Source organism: Caretta caretta, chromosome 4, assembly GCF_965140235.1.
Source record: "Caretta caretta isolate rCarCar2 chromosome 4, rCarCar1.hap1, whole genome shotgun sequence".
Lineage (NCBI taxonomy): Eukaryota > Metazoa > Chordata > Testudines > Cheloniidae > Caretta > Caretta caretta.
This window is the reverse complement of record NC_134209.1, coordinates 39,415,858-39,434,919: the sequence shown is the minus strand read 5'-3', so window position 1 is coordinate 39,434,919 and position 19,062 is coordinate 39,415,858. Positions and strand designations below refer to the sequence as shown.

Here is a 19,062-nt window from a genome sequence, read left to right as displayed (position 1 = left end):
CATGGAGTGAGCAGTCACTGCATTCCCGAGTGCACAGATTGTATTGTGACAGGCCTTTACATGGGGTATGCCCGGGGTGGAGCAATCTTTGGTCACTTCCATCTCCCTATGCACCCACCCAAGAGCATCACAATCTGGCCTTGTATGTGACTGTGTGGGAGGGGTAGGAAAAGGGTTTCAGTATTGTATTGGCCAAGGGAGGAATCACTGGATGTAGGATTATGTGCAAATGCCTTAGAAGGGCTGAAGCCACAATTCCAACAGAGAGGCTGGAGTATCAATCACAGTGAGCACTCTGCACCTTTGCCCTTGGTGGGAAGGTGGTTTCCATCCCCAGCAATTCCCATACACTTTACCTGCATGAAGCCCAAGTAGTGCACTGAGATGAAAATCATACTGACAGAAGAGTGAAAAGTAGTGCTGTTCTGTGCTTGTGTAACCCATACACCTCCTGGATGTGGTGTTCTGTCCCCTCTAGTGGCACCGAGACCACTTAGAGATTAATGAGTCTACTACAGCCTTAGCAAGAGCCATGTGGCTTCTAGCTCATGCAGTAGAGACTCATGCACTGAGGTTCCAGGTTTGATCCCACCTGCTGACAACTGGGGTCTGTCGGTGTTACACTTGTACAAAAATTGCATCCCAAAATTACCCTTAATTTATTCTTGGGATATTCAGCGTTACCAAGCGTGTGACAAAAGGAATCCCACAGGGCTATACAAATTATGAGTTAAAATTTCCTGCAAGGGTTTTGAAAAGAGTGCGGAAAAGGGCCATTATATACGTTATTTTTATTTTTCATTTTAGCAAGAAATATGAAAAAAAACCCTACAAATTTTCCAGAAATATTTCATTGACTCATATTTGTTTCATACATTGGGATATTTTCCTCTCATAACCTATTTTAAGGCTCTTTCCTAGATGGAAATGTTTTCTACCTTTAATAAAATACATTTAATATAACCCTCAGAATTTTTTTGTCCTGTGACACTTCCAGACAGATGACAAGAGATAAGAACAGAACAAAACAGGAAACAACCTTGCTATAAAAGCGTAAAAAACAAAACAGAACCCTGCTAATAATGCACCACAATTCTTATTAGTTCAAAATGCTTTACAATGAGACACTTTATTCAAAAACAATGAGGAGTCCTTGTGGCACCTTAGAGACTAACAAATTTATTTGGGCATAAGCTTTCGTGGGCTATAACCCACTTCATCAGATGCATGGAGTGAAAAATACAGTAAGCAGGGATAAATATACAGCACACAAAAAGATTGGAGTTGCCTTACCAAGTGGGTGGTCGGTGCCAACAAGGCCAATTCAATTAGGGTGGATGTGGCCCATTCCCAACAGTTGACAAGAAAAGGTGAATATCAATGGAGGTGAATAACAACATTATTTAGTATCCCTCCATCTTGGATTACAGCTGTACTCAGACAATATGCTGCCACAGCTACCCAAAAGATTTTCAAAATGCAGTATTCCCCTTACCTGTTTAGGCTGTTCTATGATTTGAAGATATGGTCCATCTGCTAATAAAAAAAAGAAAAATAATAACACACCTCTGATTTACATCAGCATCACATATAAGAAGTCAGAGGGCTAAATTAGATCTCCGAAAAAGTCATGGGGTAAAATTCTCAAATATGCCTAAGAACCTGAGTTTTATTTTGAAAAGTGAGTTGGGAGCTGACATCCTATTGACTTTCAATGAGACTGCGGCTTTGTCTACACTGGCACTTTCGTTGTTAAAACTTTTGTCCCTCGGGGTGTGAAAAAACACCCCTCTGAATGACAAAAGTTTTAAGGATGAAAAGCGCCAGCACGGACAGCGCTTCGTCAGCGGGAGTCAAGCTTCCATAGATGAAGCTACCGACCCTTGTTGAAGGTGGTTTTATTTTGTCACCGGGAGAGCCCTCTCCTGGGGAGAAGGAGCAGCTACACAGGGCACCTTACACTGGCACGGCTGCAGCAGCACAGCTGCGCCGTTGGTAGGTGTGCAGTGTAGACATCGCCTTAGGCTTTGAACGGTGGGATTCCCAAAGGGAGCTAAGGCTGAGACTTGCAATGCTTTAGCATCCTGCCAGCAAGTGGAATTCACAGTCCTGAGCTAGGCATGCAGCCTGCATACACAGTGCCTCGGGGAGAGCGAGGTGCCTAAAAAGAGATTCACAGAAGCCAGCAAGCTGAGCAGGAAGCTGCTTAAGCAGGCTAGTAGGAAATGCCAAAGAGAGGTGGGTGGCCGAAGCCCTGGCCCCGAAGGAGTTAAGGATCTCAACTCCAGGCCGAAGGGTGGTATTTCCCTGGATTTGGGATGAACAGCTGTGAACCCTTTCCTGGAGTTAGGCAGATATTCTATGTCAAATATTTTTCAAGAAAAACAGAGGCGGCTGCTTGTAAACTTTAGCCTACAGGTTAGAGCACTCACTAGAGATGTGGGAGACCCTGGTTCAATTACCCCCCCGCCTAATGTGGAGCAGAGATTTAAAACCAGGTCACTCACCCACAAAGTGACTGCCCTAACCACCAGGCTATGGGGCATCCTGTGGAGGGGCTTTCTCAGTCTCTCCTGTTGAAGCGATTCTACTTGGTATGAAATAATTAAATATTCATTGCATCAGAGAAAATGAGAGGTTAGCTAACAGGGCACTCCCCTGGGAGGTAGGAGACGCAAGTACCAGTCTCTGCTCTAATGACTATTTTAGTATTTCACACCTTACCACTTCCTCCTACAGCTCTGTTTTGTGTAGAGCCCGATCCTGTGCACAGCCTCTAAAGCAGCATCTGAGCATGTCCACCAGATCAGGTCCCGTAGGCAAGATAGGCTGGGGAACGCCTAGTTTATGAATCCCACTGGAGTGTGAGTTAGGTACCCAGCTGCTCGGTGGTGTCAGGGTTTAGGTGGCTGTGCACTTACCCACCACTAGAAATGTAAGCACCGTGGGGACTTTACCAGTGGAAACATAGGTACCTAGGGACTTTGGGCACCTAGAGGGTTAGATGCAGTTGAGCCAGATTTTTGAGGATCTAAATTTTCAACTTAAGTTTACTAAAGTGGACTTAGGTCCTTATGTCCCCCTTATGAATCCTGTTCTAAGTGCCTAACTCACTCCTGAAAATGGGACTTAGGAGCCTAATTCATGTATACACTTTCAAAAATTTTACTCATGAGCCAGTTTCTGACATCAAGTATTTGGGTCTGCTCCACTAATAATGTCAGACTCCAACTGACTTAAACGGTCCATAATCAGATGCAATGGGCTAAAGCCACCCTGTGCACTGGGCCAGTACAAGGGCTATGCACCACTTAAATCCTACTTAAGCCAAGCCCGGTTTGGAGGACCTAAGCGATGCATTGGCTTGTGCTGGTCTTCTGAAGAGAGGTCAATTTGACCCTAATAAGCCTGATCCAAAGCCCATTGAAATCAATAGGAATCTTTCCATTGACTTCAATGGCCTTGGAGCAGGCCCTACGTGAGAAATTCTCCATGAAGGCATTCATTGTACGACATCTGAGCGCAGAATTCGGTCTAATCAGGGCTTAAATTGGAAGAAGTTACATGGAGCTAAGGAGCACCCCTTGCCTGCCATCTCGTTCAGATTCTCAGTTATGAAAAGAGAAAGCTCATCTCTTGCCCTTATGGCTGTGAAGATAATTTTAATAATGTGAACCAAGTATTACTGATGCAGAGATGTCTTCAGGAGTTTCCAGAGAGCTTGAAAAAAACAGTTCTGAGAGGTGTAAACTGCCCCTTCATCTTAACAAGGTGTTAACTCATATGACCAATGGTAACGTTTAAATGTTAATAATGTTATCAATCAGCTGTTTATCAAAGTCTGTACTAAAAGAGAATAATTTCAGGAAGATCTGCACAATCTACAATGAGTTGTATATCATTTTGGTGCCACAAGTGGGTACCATCTTCTTTTTTTTTTCAACAGCCAAGAGAAAGACAAGTCCAAAAAGTCTAACAGAGCCCGCTAGGACACCAGAACCCCACCAAAGGAGCCAAACCACAGTAACGTAGCAGATCCTATGGGTATACCCATACCCCACTGAGGAGATGATAAGATACAGGAGCTCATCAGAACATTCATGACCACATTCTGAACAACTGCACAATCCACTACAAGTGGCATGTTGTTCTGACATCTTCAGTGAGGGAATCTTAGAAGAGTACCATTAATCTTTTTGCAACCTGATGTTCACTGACTGGTTGAAATACTATAGGATTCATGTATTTGTAGTAGTGCGATTGTGGCACTGAGAACATTCAATTTTAGTAAAATAGCTTTTTATTCCTTACATAAAAATATCACACAATCTTCTCAAAATAAAAAAGGGAATCTTGGTAAATACTCTAACTGGCAGATATATTAGGAGCCCTCATTGCTTATTTGTCAAAATCAGTTGACTCAGCAATCGCCTTCATGCCAAAGATATGTTACAAAGATCAGCAATGACAATCTTGAATCTAAAGCTCCTTTTACATGCAACTAACTATAAAACAAACTAATATTTAAGTTGGCCAAAGTAACAAATATGGAAATTGGGTTATATTCTTCCTATGCAATTAAACATTTTGCTGGCATTCTAGAACCAGAACTGAACATTTTGCTTACTAAAAATTTTAACAGATACAGAGTGATATACCATTTTGCTTATTCTCTGTCTGTAACAGTGGGTCCCTTTTGAACTACGTTCTAATAGTAGTAGACAAAAATACCAAGGCAGAACATGACTTTGGACTCCTCACATATTAATACTGAGAGAAAGCTAAAAGAAAAAGCTATTGGAAATATAGAAAGGTTGGCATAATGGCTTGTTATAGCCTAGTCAGATTAAATAAAACTATGATTCATGTAAACAAAGTAGGCCTGGAGTTGCACCTTTTTACCACCAATAAAAATTAGATTGTTGAACCGGATTAACTGAAGGGAAAAAAAGCCCTGCAGAAATAAGTCATTCTGATGTAGTACTGTTATGTGTATTTAGAAATGTTATTTAAAAATAAAGAGCAAGCATGTTAATTGACTTTCAAACATTAATGCCCTAGTCATTTTATTTTGAATGCTAGAGAGGATTATATTCTATTCTATACAGGTTCTTAAACCACGCTTATCATTGTAGTGTCTGAACTCCTTCCAGAAATGCATCAAACAACGTGGCTAACATTTGTCCTGTGTAGGTCATTCTTTCTCTCATGTTCTCTCTTGGGGAGAGAATGTGTGCAGTGGAGTATTTTGTTTAGGAAAGAGTTTTTGAGTTTTGATTATTTTAATATGTAGAAGCTGCTTTGAGAATATAGGTACACACCGAAGAGGTGTGCTGGAGCAGAAGGTGTGGAGACCTGTGATGGTCTTCAGTTCATGTGAGATTTTTTTTTTTTGATGATTTGGTACCAGCTATCAAGAAAGCTCTGTCTCCTGCACATTTCATTCTAACAAACAAATAATTTATAAATGTTAATCGGGCACAAAAAAGCACAGCAGCAAATCAAACACTAAACATCTCAATCTTTGTTTGCTTTCCTACATTTTCAAAATGCATAACCTATAGTTAGTGTATATTACCCAGAATTCTGTGCTGTTTGGATGAAATTCACCCCTGTGCAGCCAATGCACCACTTAAGTAGTGCTTTAGCCCTCCTCAAAGGGATGAATTTCACTCCCACAGAAGGCCAAGTTCTAACATCACCAATTCCTCATGATTTGCCTGACACTCCCGCTGCAAACAGGAGGGCTTTGTATTTGAAATTAACAGCCACCTAACATAGATACATTTTGGGGCAGACTGGCAACATTTTCATTTTGAACCTAGCTATTTACCTAGCTTCCTTTTCCTTCTTCTCGCCTCACTCAGTTCAGACTAACTTCTGTTCTGCTACCTGCCCTCCTGCCTGAGTCATAGGCCTACTTCCCTCATCTCCTTCAACTGCTGTGTTTCTTCACTCTCCTTCCTTCCTCTCACTCTTGAGTCACAGACCTCATGTTTCTTGCCACCTCTCTCTGCTACACTCCTCCTTTTTCTATCAGAGCCTGCTCCTGCACACACTTTCTGGAGGAGTACCAATCTTCAGGATAGGGCCACTTCCTTAATCCCTCCCACCACAGAAATGCCAAGGAGAATGAGGTTTGTGAGATTGGAGGGTTTCATTCAGGCACTACCCAGGCAAGGCTGGCAGAGTTGCAGGACCGGTGGATTTTCCTAGCCAACAGCCTAGCTAGTTAATGCCTGAAACAATTAATTTTAGCCCGAGATAGCCCTGACTTCTGGATGGTGATCAGGCTGCTGTATTGCACCCAACCTTTGGATCCCATGTACTGCTAAGTTCCTTGGGTCTGGGCAGTGACTGATCACTGTCTCCAGTTCTGGGTCACTCATGTGCACTCCCAGGTGAGCACCTCCTGTCTGATGCCCCACTGGCAGTGGGGCCCCACCAACCAACAGCCTAAACTCTGGAATCAGTGCCTCAGCCCTCCAGATTGCCCCTGTATCTTATAAATGCTCTCCCCAGAGGTCTAACCTTGTGGGCACTCTGGTTTATAGTTTGTCTCTTCAGGAACCACATGACAGTTAAAGCCAAGGAACTTCTTAAACACACACACACACTTTACTCATAGAGAGCACAAGAGATATAGATCTAGGTAAGACAACAAAACCTCCATGCAATCCCTCTCCCCCACAGAGTCTTCCTCACTCCTGAGACTCTTTTGAGGTTTGGCTATTCTGCTGGAAGAAGATAAGTTTGTCCTGCCCCTCCCCTCCAGAGTGTCTTCTCTTTCTGGTGGTGATATGGATTCCTTGCTTCGAGAACATGTCTCTTTTTACAATCAGTCTATCACACCTTTCTCCTTCTGGCTTTCTCCTGGGGATTTTCCATTCTTCAGCACACACATACATGCCCCATGGCTGCTGGGCACAGAGCAGGGTTCAGTGGGGAAGAGTCATTAGTAAGATAATAGTCCTTGGCAGCTGCCGGGTGTGGTTATTCAGTTGTTAATGGCCCCGCTTCAGATCTGCAGGCATGGTCTGTCTTTTGCCATACAATGGAAGGTTTAATCCGCACTGAAGACTACAGTCTTAAACAGAGGTCATAAAATGGCATCTTTCCCTATGCTGACGCAGACGCATTCCCCAAACTGTTACACTGCTGCACCCGATTTTTTCCTATATGTTGGGGGAAAGGTTGCGAATGGTTGTGCAGTGAGGAGGAGGCAGTAGGGAACCAGCCGCAATTGCAGCCCATGCACTCTGGGTGTAACTTGCCAAAAAAGGGGCCAAGGAGTGAACCGAGCAACAGCTCTGCCACTCCACCCCACACTAGACTGGAGTGGCTTGCCACATTGGGTGAGTAAATTATTCTTCTTTCAGGGGTGTCATAGCCTGTGCTCCCTCGACTCTCTAAACAACAAGGATTTGCTGGAGACCCTGTCTCCAAGGCAGAATGCATCCCAACGCTTCCCATGGAGCAGTGCAGTGTATTATTCATACAGGGCATACCCTACCATACACCACAATGAAGCTGGAGGGACAGCAGTACATCATTGCATTATATTTACACACATAGGCATGACTACTTGTCAGAAAGTCCCTAAACGCCCTAGTTGTTTATTACTTGTTTATAGGACACTCACATGGCATTATAACCCATAGTTATACATTAAACCTGCTCCTTGTCAAATCAGTAACTCAGCCATTGTCCATGGTTGCCTGAAAGATTTAAGTGCTGAGGCTGCATCAGTGGCAGATATTAGCCGCCTTGGCTCTCCAACTTCTTCATTCGGCAGACCACTTTGTGAGAGAAGTTCTCCCTTGGACACCTCCCACCTCAGTTCTCCCTACTTGGTTGTCAAAGTGCTTCATTTTGAAGACTACCAAGGAAGCTCCTCAGGCCGGTTTGAGGATCGCTTTCTTAGACAGACACACGCACAAACAAACAAAAATAGGGTGGGATTTCCAAAAGCACTCTGTGTTGGCCTATCTCTGCTCTGACTGAAGTAAATTGTAAAAACCCCACAGATTTCAATCAGAGCTGAATTAAACCAAGGATAAGCACTTTTGAAAATCCCACTACAAAACTGCAAGTAATCTCAACTGCGTACAGAAGAGCATTAGTTTCTGTTTTCAGTGGTTAAAATACAATCCCCATCTCACAATACCACATTAAAATGTGGCTAAAAGGCAGACTTACAGCAGTGACAACAGCAGGAAATTAATGTCCCATGATTTGTTATGGTGACATTACTCAAGAAGTTGAGTGACTTGGTGGAAGCTGTGGGTAAGCAGCGTTTCTGAAACTCAGTTGAAATGTTTGCTTGTGATAAATACCCAATCAGTCCCCTGCCATAAGCATAGCAAACTTGTCAATAATCTTGCAGTAACAGACAGCACAAAGAAAAGAACTGCAAGAGGAGGATGCAGTCACCAAATAAACTGCTCGCAGTTAGAGGATGAGTTGTAGTTTTAACATGTGTGAGCTGTCTAGATGAGGGGTTCTCACAACAAAATTTTTGGTGGCCTCAGAGAGTGGCCACCAACTCTTGCTGGTGGCCACTCTGATAATTAATTTTAGGAAAAACAAATAAATAGGCACATATACATGTCCAAATCATTGTAATTTATTTATGTAGGGTTTTGGGTTTTTTTTTTTTTTCAGACTCAATAATAAAAATAATGCCCAGTTGTCTCTGTTCTTTACTGGATCTAAACAGAGTAGAAACACAAGGTGCTTTGCGTGTTTTGCTGGTTTTGGTTGATTTTTTCTTAAAAGACGTGCTAGCTAGTAAATCTGCTACAGTGAAAAGTGATATTTGTATATTTGTTAAAATCACTTTTCACAGCAGATTTGCTCTGCTCAGGCAAGCTGGGGGACAAATTCAGCCCTAGATGGGGAGGGAGGCGGGGAGAGCCAGGGGCCATGCGGGGTGGGGGGGTGGTGAGCCTGGGGCTAGAACCTGAAGCCCTGCGACTGGGGGACAGAGCCTGCTGCCACCCAGCCAGAGCCTGTCACCCACCACCCCAGGGCTGAAGCCCGAGCCCTACAGCCCCCAGGAGTGTAGGGACTCACACTGGTCGCCTGCTCCTACAGTGTTAGTGGCTCCAGAAGGGAGCAAGAACCAGCCCCCTGCTGGTGGCCCTGGGGAGGGGCAGCTGCTTTGCCTCCCCACCCCAATCACCACCGAGGAGGCTGTGGCCACAAGAAAACCCCATGGTGGCTCCATGTGGCCAAATTTGAGAAACGCTGGTCTAGATGGTTTTTAAAACATCCTTTTCTAGTGTAAACAGGGCCCAGATATCTGAAAATCATTTTTCTGATCCTGAAATAGTTGTGTTAACTCATCTGTATGGAGTGAGGTTGGCTGCTCCAGCAGTGAAGATTATCAGGTAAACTAAAAAGCTACATGCGGTGAGAAGCATATCACGGCAGAAGGACCCAGAGTTATGTGTAACACTGATCATGCCAGAGTTAGGACCTGCTACTTAAAACTGTTTCAAACTAGAGACCACAGAGACTTGGGGAAATTCAGGGGGAGGGTATGTTCTGTAGCAAGCCTCTGTGCTTTACAATTAAATCCTAGTGGCAAATTCCATTCTGTGTTAATAAAACATTTTTGCTATACCAACTGATGGCAAAATCCATTTATTGAATGCTAATGAGTTAAGAGATTTGCTGCTCAGAGAAATAATTTCTCTTGAAACAATATCACTGGCACTGTAAGCAATTCCTGACCCTAATGTATTCATACTCATTCCAGGAAAAAATAGAGTGATTTACAATAGGACATGCTAAACGAACAACAAATTGTAAACCTCTACGGCATTCTCAAAAATATGTATATATTATTCTTTTGGGGTGAAATTTATCCCTGTGCAGAGAAGCATCACTTAAGCCCTTAAAATTGAGTTTAAATGGGATTTACACAGCCCTCTGCACAAGGATTTTACTTTTATGCCCTTTATTGCTGTCAAATTTGCAAATGCATCCAACAAACTGCACTTTTGTTTTCTGTGATACAAGGCAACCTGTGATGCCAAAAGTACCAGATATATCCTGACAGATTGTGGATTTAAACAGATCATCAACAGAACATGATGACAGCATGTAAGCTGCAGTGGAGAATCGGCAGCAAAGACATTAACAATAGGTCAGAGAAAAATTCTAACAACATTATTTATAAATAAGGACTCAGAGTTCTTTTCTTCTCCAAATCTGTTAATCCAATAGACTAGACAGGGGAGGCTCAGGACTCCTACTTTCAAATTAAAAGTAATATTGATAAATGACATTTGCAAAAACCTCCAAGAACAAATTCCAGGTAATATTAATCAATATATGTTTATTCTTCTGATCTCTGCCAAGACATTTCAACACCCCTAAATTAGTCCCACACTGAGGATAATTGATCCACATACTGACTCAAAATACTCTTTTTTTTTTTTTTTTGCAAAGATTGGGAGGGGAGGGGAATGCCAGAATTTAGCTCTGCATTTTCAACTTTGTGTTAACATTCAGGAAACTGTTAAGTGCTTTTAATATCAATCTGACACTTTATAGGAAATACAGAAGTCACTGAGAAGGAAAACAGATTCAAAATGATACAGGAAGCTGAATATATTCTAGGTTTCATTAGTGAGAAACATATCCCCTTAAAAACAACGGCAAGAAGTGAAACACAGCACAAGATAGCATGCAAAAAAATGTATCTGTTACACTATGCAGGAAATACAACAACTGGAGGAATCTAAAAATGCTATTGTCCCTTTAAAAATTCAACACATCATTTATTGATGTTTGGTCAATCAGAACATTTAACTGGCTAAAACATTTAGTTTCTATATTTAGGCACAGAAGTATCCTTGGTAGTAGAACAGTCACAGATTCTTCTCACAGGTGAAGTGAGGTTGGGGGGATTCTTAAAGGTGTTGTAAAATCTGGCACTTTAACAACAATATGAGGAAGTAAGGTTAAAAACTTCAAGGTGTTTTCTAATAGAACATAATAAATATAAACAAACAGTTCTCTTTGAAAGATCTCTCTCTCTCACACACACACACAATTGGAAGAAACACTAGGAAGACAAATCACCATGATCAAATAGCAGTGGCTCTTACCTGTTCGTAGTGGTAAATCTGAGGTAATGAAACCTGTATTATTAAATAATGCATTCACTCCCATGAACTGATCCATTGCAAACATCTGTATTGAACAGAGTTAATCATTATTAATACACAAAAATACTTCTACATATACAGTATCTTTCAACTAAGGATTTCAAAGCACTTTGCAAATATTAATTAGGACTCCCAATATATCTCGGAGATAGGTACACATTCTTATTCATGTTTCACAGGTGGGATAAATCAAAGCTCAAAGAGTTTAAAGACTTGTCCACACTAACACTCCTTGATGATTCTTGTAATGGTGCAACTCCACCAGTGCTAGCTCCTGTGGACCTGGTAGTGTAGACAGGGCTCAGCATTTTGACCAGTGTAACCTGTAGCTCTGTAGCAAGCATGAAAAGGCGTTACTGAGCAGTGCAAACTGGCAGTGTGCATGTACCACAGGCCAAATATTCAAAAGCACTTCGAAGCTGAACTCTTGAAAATGTGGCCCCAATAGTGGCTACTGAGCACTTGAAAATCTAGCCCCAGATGACTTGCCCAAGGTCATACTCAGAGTCAATGACAGAGCTAAAAAGTTCCAACTTCCAATCCCCTTATCTAACCATCATCTAGCCACCATCTTCGTTTAAAACATACTCACAAGGGACACACCATGTTAAAATGACAGTACCAAACGAGCAGCTTCTGTGGGCTCAACTTAAAAAGTTCTCATTGAATACTAAAAAAATATAGAAAAGTCTTTTTGATCTACTGTAAGTAGCACCACATCTAAATTCATCACTTTTCAAATTGGACGATAAGCACAAAACAAAAAACCAAATTTGCTTCAGAAGGTATTTAATATGACAGAAGAGAGAATCTTCCTGGACTGGATGATGTGGTACTTGTTATTGGTCTAGCAATTAACACAGAAGCAGCAAGTCTTACTCTATTTTCATCACAATTAATTCACTAGTTTGGAGCAAATTGTTGGGTTGACTCTGCCAGTACAGGACCACAGGGACAGCTCACTGGCGGTGAATACACACATCTCCCTTCAAAAGTCTCCTGACTGCATCATGGTTCCAGGCTGCTCCCTCTGTACCCATAGGGGCAGCTTGCTGTGCAAACTCTGCTCTGAGCTCTAAGGACAGGGTTTGGGAATTTTCAACGGTCCTTCCCTGCTTTTCTTCTCTCCTTCCTCTCTCTCCTCTCCCCCGCAGCAGTGTCCAGACCCACTGACCTCAGCAGGGGAAAACACCGGAGTCAGGAGTCAACTGCATTGTAATCAGTGACTGTTTCATCGTCCTTCTCAGCTGTGGTCAACAAGGAGTAGGGAGGGCCCTTCCCATGATAAGTAGGTGAAGGCTTTCACTGTCTTCTTAAAGGAAGGTGACTGCCCGTCAATGAAGACAGGGGACTTCAGTCACACTGGTTTCTCCAGGGGGTGCATTTATGTACACAAATCAGCTCCCTGATTTTAGGATTAAACTCAATAGGTTTCATGAACTATGAGATCTCTTCTCCCCTTCCTATATGTACGTATATTCCTCACTGTCACTCATGATGGATTACATGAGTATTTCAAGGGGAAAATAGACCTGAATAGTGAAACCCCGGCCAACTGAACTCACTGAGTTTACTTTAATTGGACCAGGATTTCATGTTTCTTTTTTTATGTACTCTAAGAAAAGTTTGTCCTACTCTCAGTGTTACCAACTCTAGTGATTTTATTGCAAGTTTCACCATATTTGGTGTTATTCTTAAATCTCTGGAGTCAGGTGAATAGGTGAGACTCTGAGCTTTTATTTTAAAAAAGTATGTTTCTAGATCTCATGGCTCGGGAAAAAAGCACAAAAATGTAACCATGCACCTGATAGTTCCAAAACCAGAAGGCAAATAAAAACATCCAATGTAATTTTTTAATCTCATTATTTTTAAATCAATCTCCTGAGTTTTGAAAGTTTGGGACTGGCAATACTGTATTCTTGCCCTGGGCAAAGCCAGATCCAAATGTCAAACGTAATCCATTTAGCATGCATTTACATACATTAAGCCTTAGGAGATTAACATATTTTTTAATTGGAGCCTTTGAATCAAGCACAGTTTTCATCACTTGAATTAATTATATGGAAAGTGACCTAAAGTCATTTTGGATCAGTGAACAGTTTGGGAGTTCTGGAGTCCCACCAAAATGGCTGTGAATGAAGGAACACTGAGGTCAATATCATATCAACAAACCTCAGATAATTACATAACACAGCATTTTTATATATTATTTTAACTTCAGTCATGGCCATCATTGAATTAATTTCAGTGTAAGTTTGAATCGGGCAGCTAGGAAATAAAAACAAATGTAGGAAATTCTTCTAAAGCCACACTTACACCGTTCAGGCAATGTCAAAGGGTAGGCCCTACAGTGGGAGAAATTTACATTTTACTGATAAGGGCTTCTTACTGAGACAGGTTTATTCTGATATTTTTCTCGTTGATGATGTCAGACTACAGAAAGTTTAGATACTATGGGAATTGGCACCTGACAAATAGCTAAGATAGCCAGACAGCATAAACTCATATGCTTTTGACACATTGAGAGCATATAAACTGTGTGTTAATACTTACTTGATGATCAGATACTCCCATGATATATGCATCTTCTTCTGCCATTTTAAGAGCTGAAATGATGAAAGCACAAAGAGGATGATTGTTCACTGACCACCGCATTTTTTTCAGTATACAATAATAATAATATCTGTATCAAAATAACATTAGTCTGCTTTCAAATGAAAAGTCACATGCATTCACTGTTAAAGCTCTGACAACCCATCTCTGAACTATCCAACTGCAATAGCAACATCATCCACTGCCCAGATACCCTTAAAATTGCTCAGCACCTCCAAAGGGTGGGACTCAGAACAAAGACTGGGGTTTCCTGCTTTCAACTCCCATTGAATTGAAAATCCCAGACGAAGTATTAGGGTCAAAATTCATCTCCCCTTGTAATGTCATTAAAACCAGGAATAAATTTTTTTTTTTTTTACCCAGGGTGGATAAAAATCAATTTTTTTAATTTAAATTGAATTTTTTGAAAAAAATCAGATTTTTTGATTGAGGTATTTAAATTATAAGTTTTTCTTTTTAAAAATAGACCTGTTTAAAATGAAATCTGAATTTAATATAAAATATGTTTAGACCCAAATTTATTATACTCTCTTAAAATATTAAAATGAAAAATAAATATGCTCTATTGTGTTTTTAATTAAATTCCAGTTATCATCATAATGCAACTTGATGCAAATCATGAGCAAAAAGTTAATTATCTAGTAAATAAGCAATAGCATTCACCATTTTCTAACATACTAAATATGTACAATTAATACGAATCTGAAAATATTAAGCTACATAATTGCTTAAATAAATGTATGCAGATATCGTGTACCCTCCTATATAGCAAAAAGATTAATGTAAAGGTTCTATTTAGTTGTGAATAGCCATGTTTTAATTGTTATATCGACCAATGAGAATGCATCTTTCGTTATCAAAATAACTGAAGCACAAATGGAAAAGCTGATTAAAATCACCAAGTTAAATCAAGGCTTTCTGCTTGATGATTTAAATCAATTTATCCTGGTTTTTACTCTGAATATTCTGAGCTTTGGCAGTTTAAGCAAAGCTATTAGCATATTTTAAGCAATAATAAACACACATTGTGCATCTAAAGAATCCATTTTCCAAAGATCTCAAAACTTTTTACAAACATTCATGAATTAAGTCTCACAGAAACCCTGCACAGTATAAATGAGGACCAAAGAAGGTACAATACAAATTTTCAAAAGTGTTGACTAATTTTGGATGCTTTTGATTCTGGATGCCCAATGTGAGACATCTGTGGCCTAACTAACACTTCTGCTGAGTACCCACAACTGCAAGTGTAGCCAATAAGAGCTGCAGGTGCTCAGCACCTCTAATAACTAACTTGCCAGATGTCTTAATGTGAGCGCTCCCAAAGAGAGGCACCCAAAATTGGTGGACACTTCGGAAATTTGGGCCTAAGTGATATTCCCAGGGCCATAGAGCAAGTCACTAGGAAATGAATCTCGGAATCTTGGCTCCTAGTTCTCTAGTCTAATTGTGACAAAAGACTGCTTTTTTTATTTTAACTTTGTTAAATGTAGTTAAATTTCCTTTATAATGTTAAAATATTAAAAAAAAACTTCTCAGGGAAATGAGTGAGTAGACAGTATAATGTAGCTAATGAAATGTATTAACTCTAAAAGAGTCATTTGACTGTAACATGCAAACATGTTGTAAATAAAGGACAATAACCTTACAAAGATAGACAGGAGTCAATGGCTCTCACCTTTCATCACAAATATTATTAACAATATTTTCCAGTGAGCTAAAAACCAATTATGAAAATCTACTGTCATGCAAAAATGTGGGAAATGATTAAGAATCTGTAAGGAAAACTGAGTCACCGAGTGACCTTTACATCACTAGGGAGGCAGGCATTGAAAAGAAAAACTGGAACATTCACATACTTTCTTTGGGCAGAAAGTAAACCTGGTGTGTTGACAGGGTCCAAAGGAGATGTGGCTCAGCCTTCCAGCACCATTGTAAAAGGGAGAGAAAATCAAAACGGGAAAAACAGAAACCTTCTTTGAGAAAACAGGAGCTCATGAAGGTAAAACTACATCTTAGCACAGCAAGTACAAACTTGCTTTTCCCCTAACTTAAACATTGGAGAGATTTTTTTAAAGTGGGAGTGTACCTAATGTCTAGTTGCAGTATTGGTCATACATCAAATAACTGAAAATGGAATTCAGCCAAAGATGAATAGTGGATACAACAATAAATTGTATTTGATCAATTATTACAGCAAGATGTTAGTAATCAAAGCACTGTCTGTCAACTATATAACCGTACAAAACTCAGAAAGATAAGCCTTGTCTTTTCTATTACGTTTTATAATTTGCTATTGACATTATAACCCTTTATGAAGAAAGCCTGGCAGACAGAGCATCTGTAGCCTCTCTGTATGCAACATTCTTTTGTGTAATAGACTTTATTTATTTATACCATTAATCATTCCAACAAATGTGTTCAAAATTAGTACAGCTACTTCAAACAATGAGGCATTCTAAGTAGGCTTTGTTTTGTTTTTTACAGTTCTGGATTATAGAGGAATATAACCCAGCTGACTAAATACTTACTAAAAATAAATATTTAGTTTTCCATGTAATGACTTCCTATTTAGATACAAAGTAGTGGAAAGTAGAAACTGGAAGAGCACAAAAGGCCAAATATTCAGGAAGCCACCAGAAATGCATCTGCACAATTACTTATTTCCCAAAGTGGGTAACCGTACATACAAATGCCAGATTCCACTCACAGAAGTGAAATGAAAATTGTTTCTGAAAGTCTAAAACCATTTTCCCCCATTTGGCCGAAGAATACTTAACTCAATCAAATTATGATTCCATGAGTCTTCTAAGCAAAGTGATGATCAAAATGTCCTTCAAGGCCAAGCAAAATAGAAATGATGTTGATAGGAAGAAGGAAACACTTTGAGGGGATGGCTAGAATGTGAACCTCTCTCTCTATCGATGGTGTTTGCTTGCCAATTGTCAAGGTAGTGTGTAGTCTCTGGGTCCTGTTGGATTCATCACTACTCCTAAACATGTACATAGAAAGAGTGGAAAGACATGTAATGCCTCCTTCCAAGTCTGGTTAACTAGGCAATTGAGCTCATTGCCGCTGGAGGATGATCGAACTATGATGCACAAGCTCCATGCATTTATCACCTACAGATCTGATTCCACCATCATTCGCTACCTGGGGCGGACAAAGGCCACACATAAGCTCCAGCTGGTTCAACACACAGCAGCTTGTCTCTGTCACCAACAGAAGTTGGCCCAGTAAAAGAAATTATCTCACTCACCTATTCTCACAAGAGAACTTCATGCAGGAAATGTGGTTATTTCATATTCCTTTTTCTGATTCATGGTAATATGTATTTCATGTAGAATCCATATTTAGAACTTTTATCAGACATGACTCATAAACAAAAGCAGGGGCAATATAGTGTATTTTCCAAATAGCTACCATTTATTGTACTTTGCTATTAAAAATTAAAAGATCTCCTGAAATGATGCAATGGATAGCTTTATCATTAGAACTAATGAGTAGCTATTTGGATCCTGACATGATGCCAGGAAGACAAGTAATTTAAAAAAATACAGATTTTGCTAAACAAGAACAAACTGCACATGGACTACTCTGTGGCTATATATACACAGATGCCATGCTCATAAGGAGGCATCATACAGAAGTTCTTTGGCACCAACTACACAGGTGCCTCTCACTCAAGCTCTTTTGTACTCAGTAGCAGTAAAACGCAACATGATCTCTCTCTCACACACACAGGCAGTGTGGTACATACACATGCTGACTTGGGCATGCAAACATTCTGCTTTATGTATGTAAATAGATTGGGTGCTTTTTCAGGGACTAGCTAAAAATTCACCCCCAAGAAGTCTAAAACAATCCCCTCCAAATGACTAATAGACTCTCAGTTTCAAACTAAAAGCATTTCATCCATCTTCAAAGCAAAGTAATGTTGCAAATGCCCTTAGAACATTTCCCCAGTATACAAGATTTTTGTTCTCTAAATAAATTCTAACCCATCTCTTAGGTTTTCTATATATTCAGGAAATTGGAGCAAAGCCAATAACATCACCAAAAATAGGAGACTTTGAGAATAACTCCTCCCCAATGAATTTTTACATTGCCCTCCTCACTGTAGTATCTGAGCACCTTCCACATGTATATTAAATGATGTGACTAACATCTGTCATGTGTGATTCATTCACTCTCTCAACTTCTCCCTAGAAAGAAAACTATATGTGCAGTATAGTGTTTTTGTTTAGGGAATTTGTCTGTAAATGTATATGCTGCTATGTTTTTATATTAGAGAAGCCTGGTCAGAGAACCGTGCCTTGCACTCAGTGTGGAAGGTGGTGAAATTTGTAATGGTCCTCACTTCCTGTGGGACAGTTTCACAGTTTGGGACTGGCCCCTAAGAAAGCTCTATCTCCTGCACAGACAAGCCTTAACTTTTGTGGTAGAAAATTCCAATATGCCTGAGGGGGAGAGTTGTTAACCACAGTCCTCATCCTGGAACCTCACATGATCTTTTGGGTATCCTGAGCCCAGGCCACTGAGTGCCTTTAGGATAAGGACTGAGACCTTAAACTTGACTCAATATTCTGTGGGAAGCCAATATAGAGAGCAGATGAATGAATGGGTTTGATGTGAAAGAGAGGTGTCTAGCGAAAGAGAAAGACGGCACAATTTAAACTCCTTCAATTTGGGGAAAATCATTTCTGGGTTATTCCCACATAGGGGATTGGAGTTCTGAACTCATGGAATTTTCCTCTGACTGCTCCCTGGGAGGATGGAGGAACAGCATTTACTCCCTTAGAGCATGGGCCGGAGGCCCCTGCTGCTGAGACCCATGCTGAATTTCTGTGTCTCTACTTTTCGTCCTTGTCTCCATAGCAGGTTGGCTACTGTAAGGTTTCATAGAAGCAGAGGGGAAAATGTTGCCCTTTAGTGTTATTTTTAGATGTAGGAAAAGGTGACTGGGGAAGAGGAAAGGGTTAGACACTTTCAGGGAAGTTCACAGGGAAAAGTCATTTATGGCTTTGTTGGTATTAAACAATAAAGTAACAAATATCTGTTTCTACAATGTACACTGAAGCTAACAGGACTGCATGGCTCTAACTGAGGGAAGAGTATGGAATATAATGTCAACTATTACTTGGTGTTAAGGCTTGGAACTAATGCTTGAGTACGAGCCAATAAGAATAACCAAAACCTGAGAAATGCGGCTGTAGCTCGTTCAGTATATTTTACATATCTCTCTGTATTTGATGACTATATGTGACAA

The 19,062-nt window shown here is 40.4% G+C and overlaps 1 protein-coding gene across 5 annotated transcripts in view; it reads right to left on the bottom strand.

The window, feature by feature from the left end:
- The window catches only part of NFKB1 (nuclear factor kappa B subunit 1), a 94,479-nt gene that overhangs the window by 62,343 nt on the left and 13,074 nt on the right, over nt 1–19,062 (bottom strand). For 3 of the 5 annotated variants that reach the window (XM_048846859.2, XM_048846863.2, XM_048846860.2), the window contains exons 2-4: nt 13,734–13,786; nt 11,121–11,205; nt 1,496–1,536 (exon numbers count right to left, since the gene is read on the bottom strand). In XM_048846859.2, coding sequence (XP_048702816.1) covers nt 1,496–1,536; nt 11,121–11,205; nt 13,734–13,778 — 171 coding nt within the window. In that variant the 5' untranslated portion in view covers nt 13,779–13,786. Of the gene's footprint in view, nt 1–1,495; nt 1,537–11,120; nt 11,206–13,733; nt 13,788–19,062 lie in introns of all 5 variants that reach the window. The other 2 variants (XM_048846864.2, XM_048846861.2) reach the window with 2 other exon arrangements.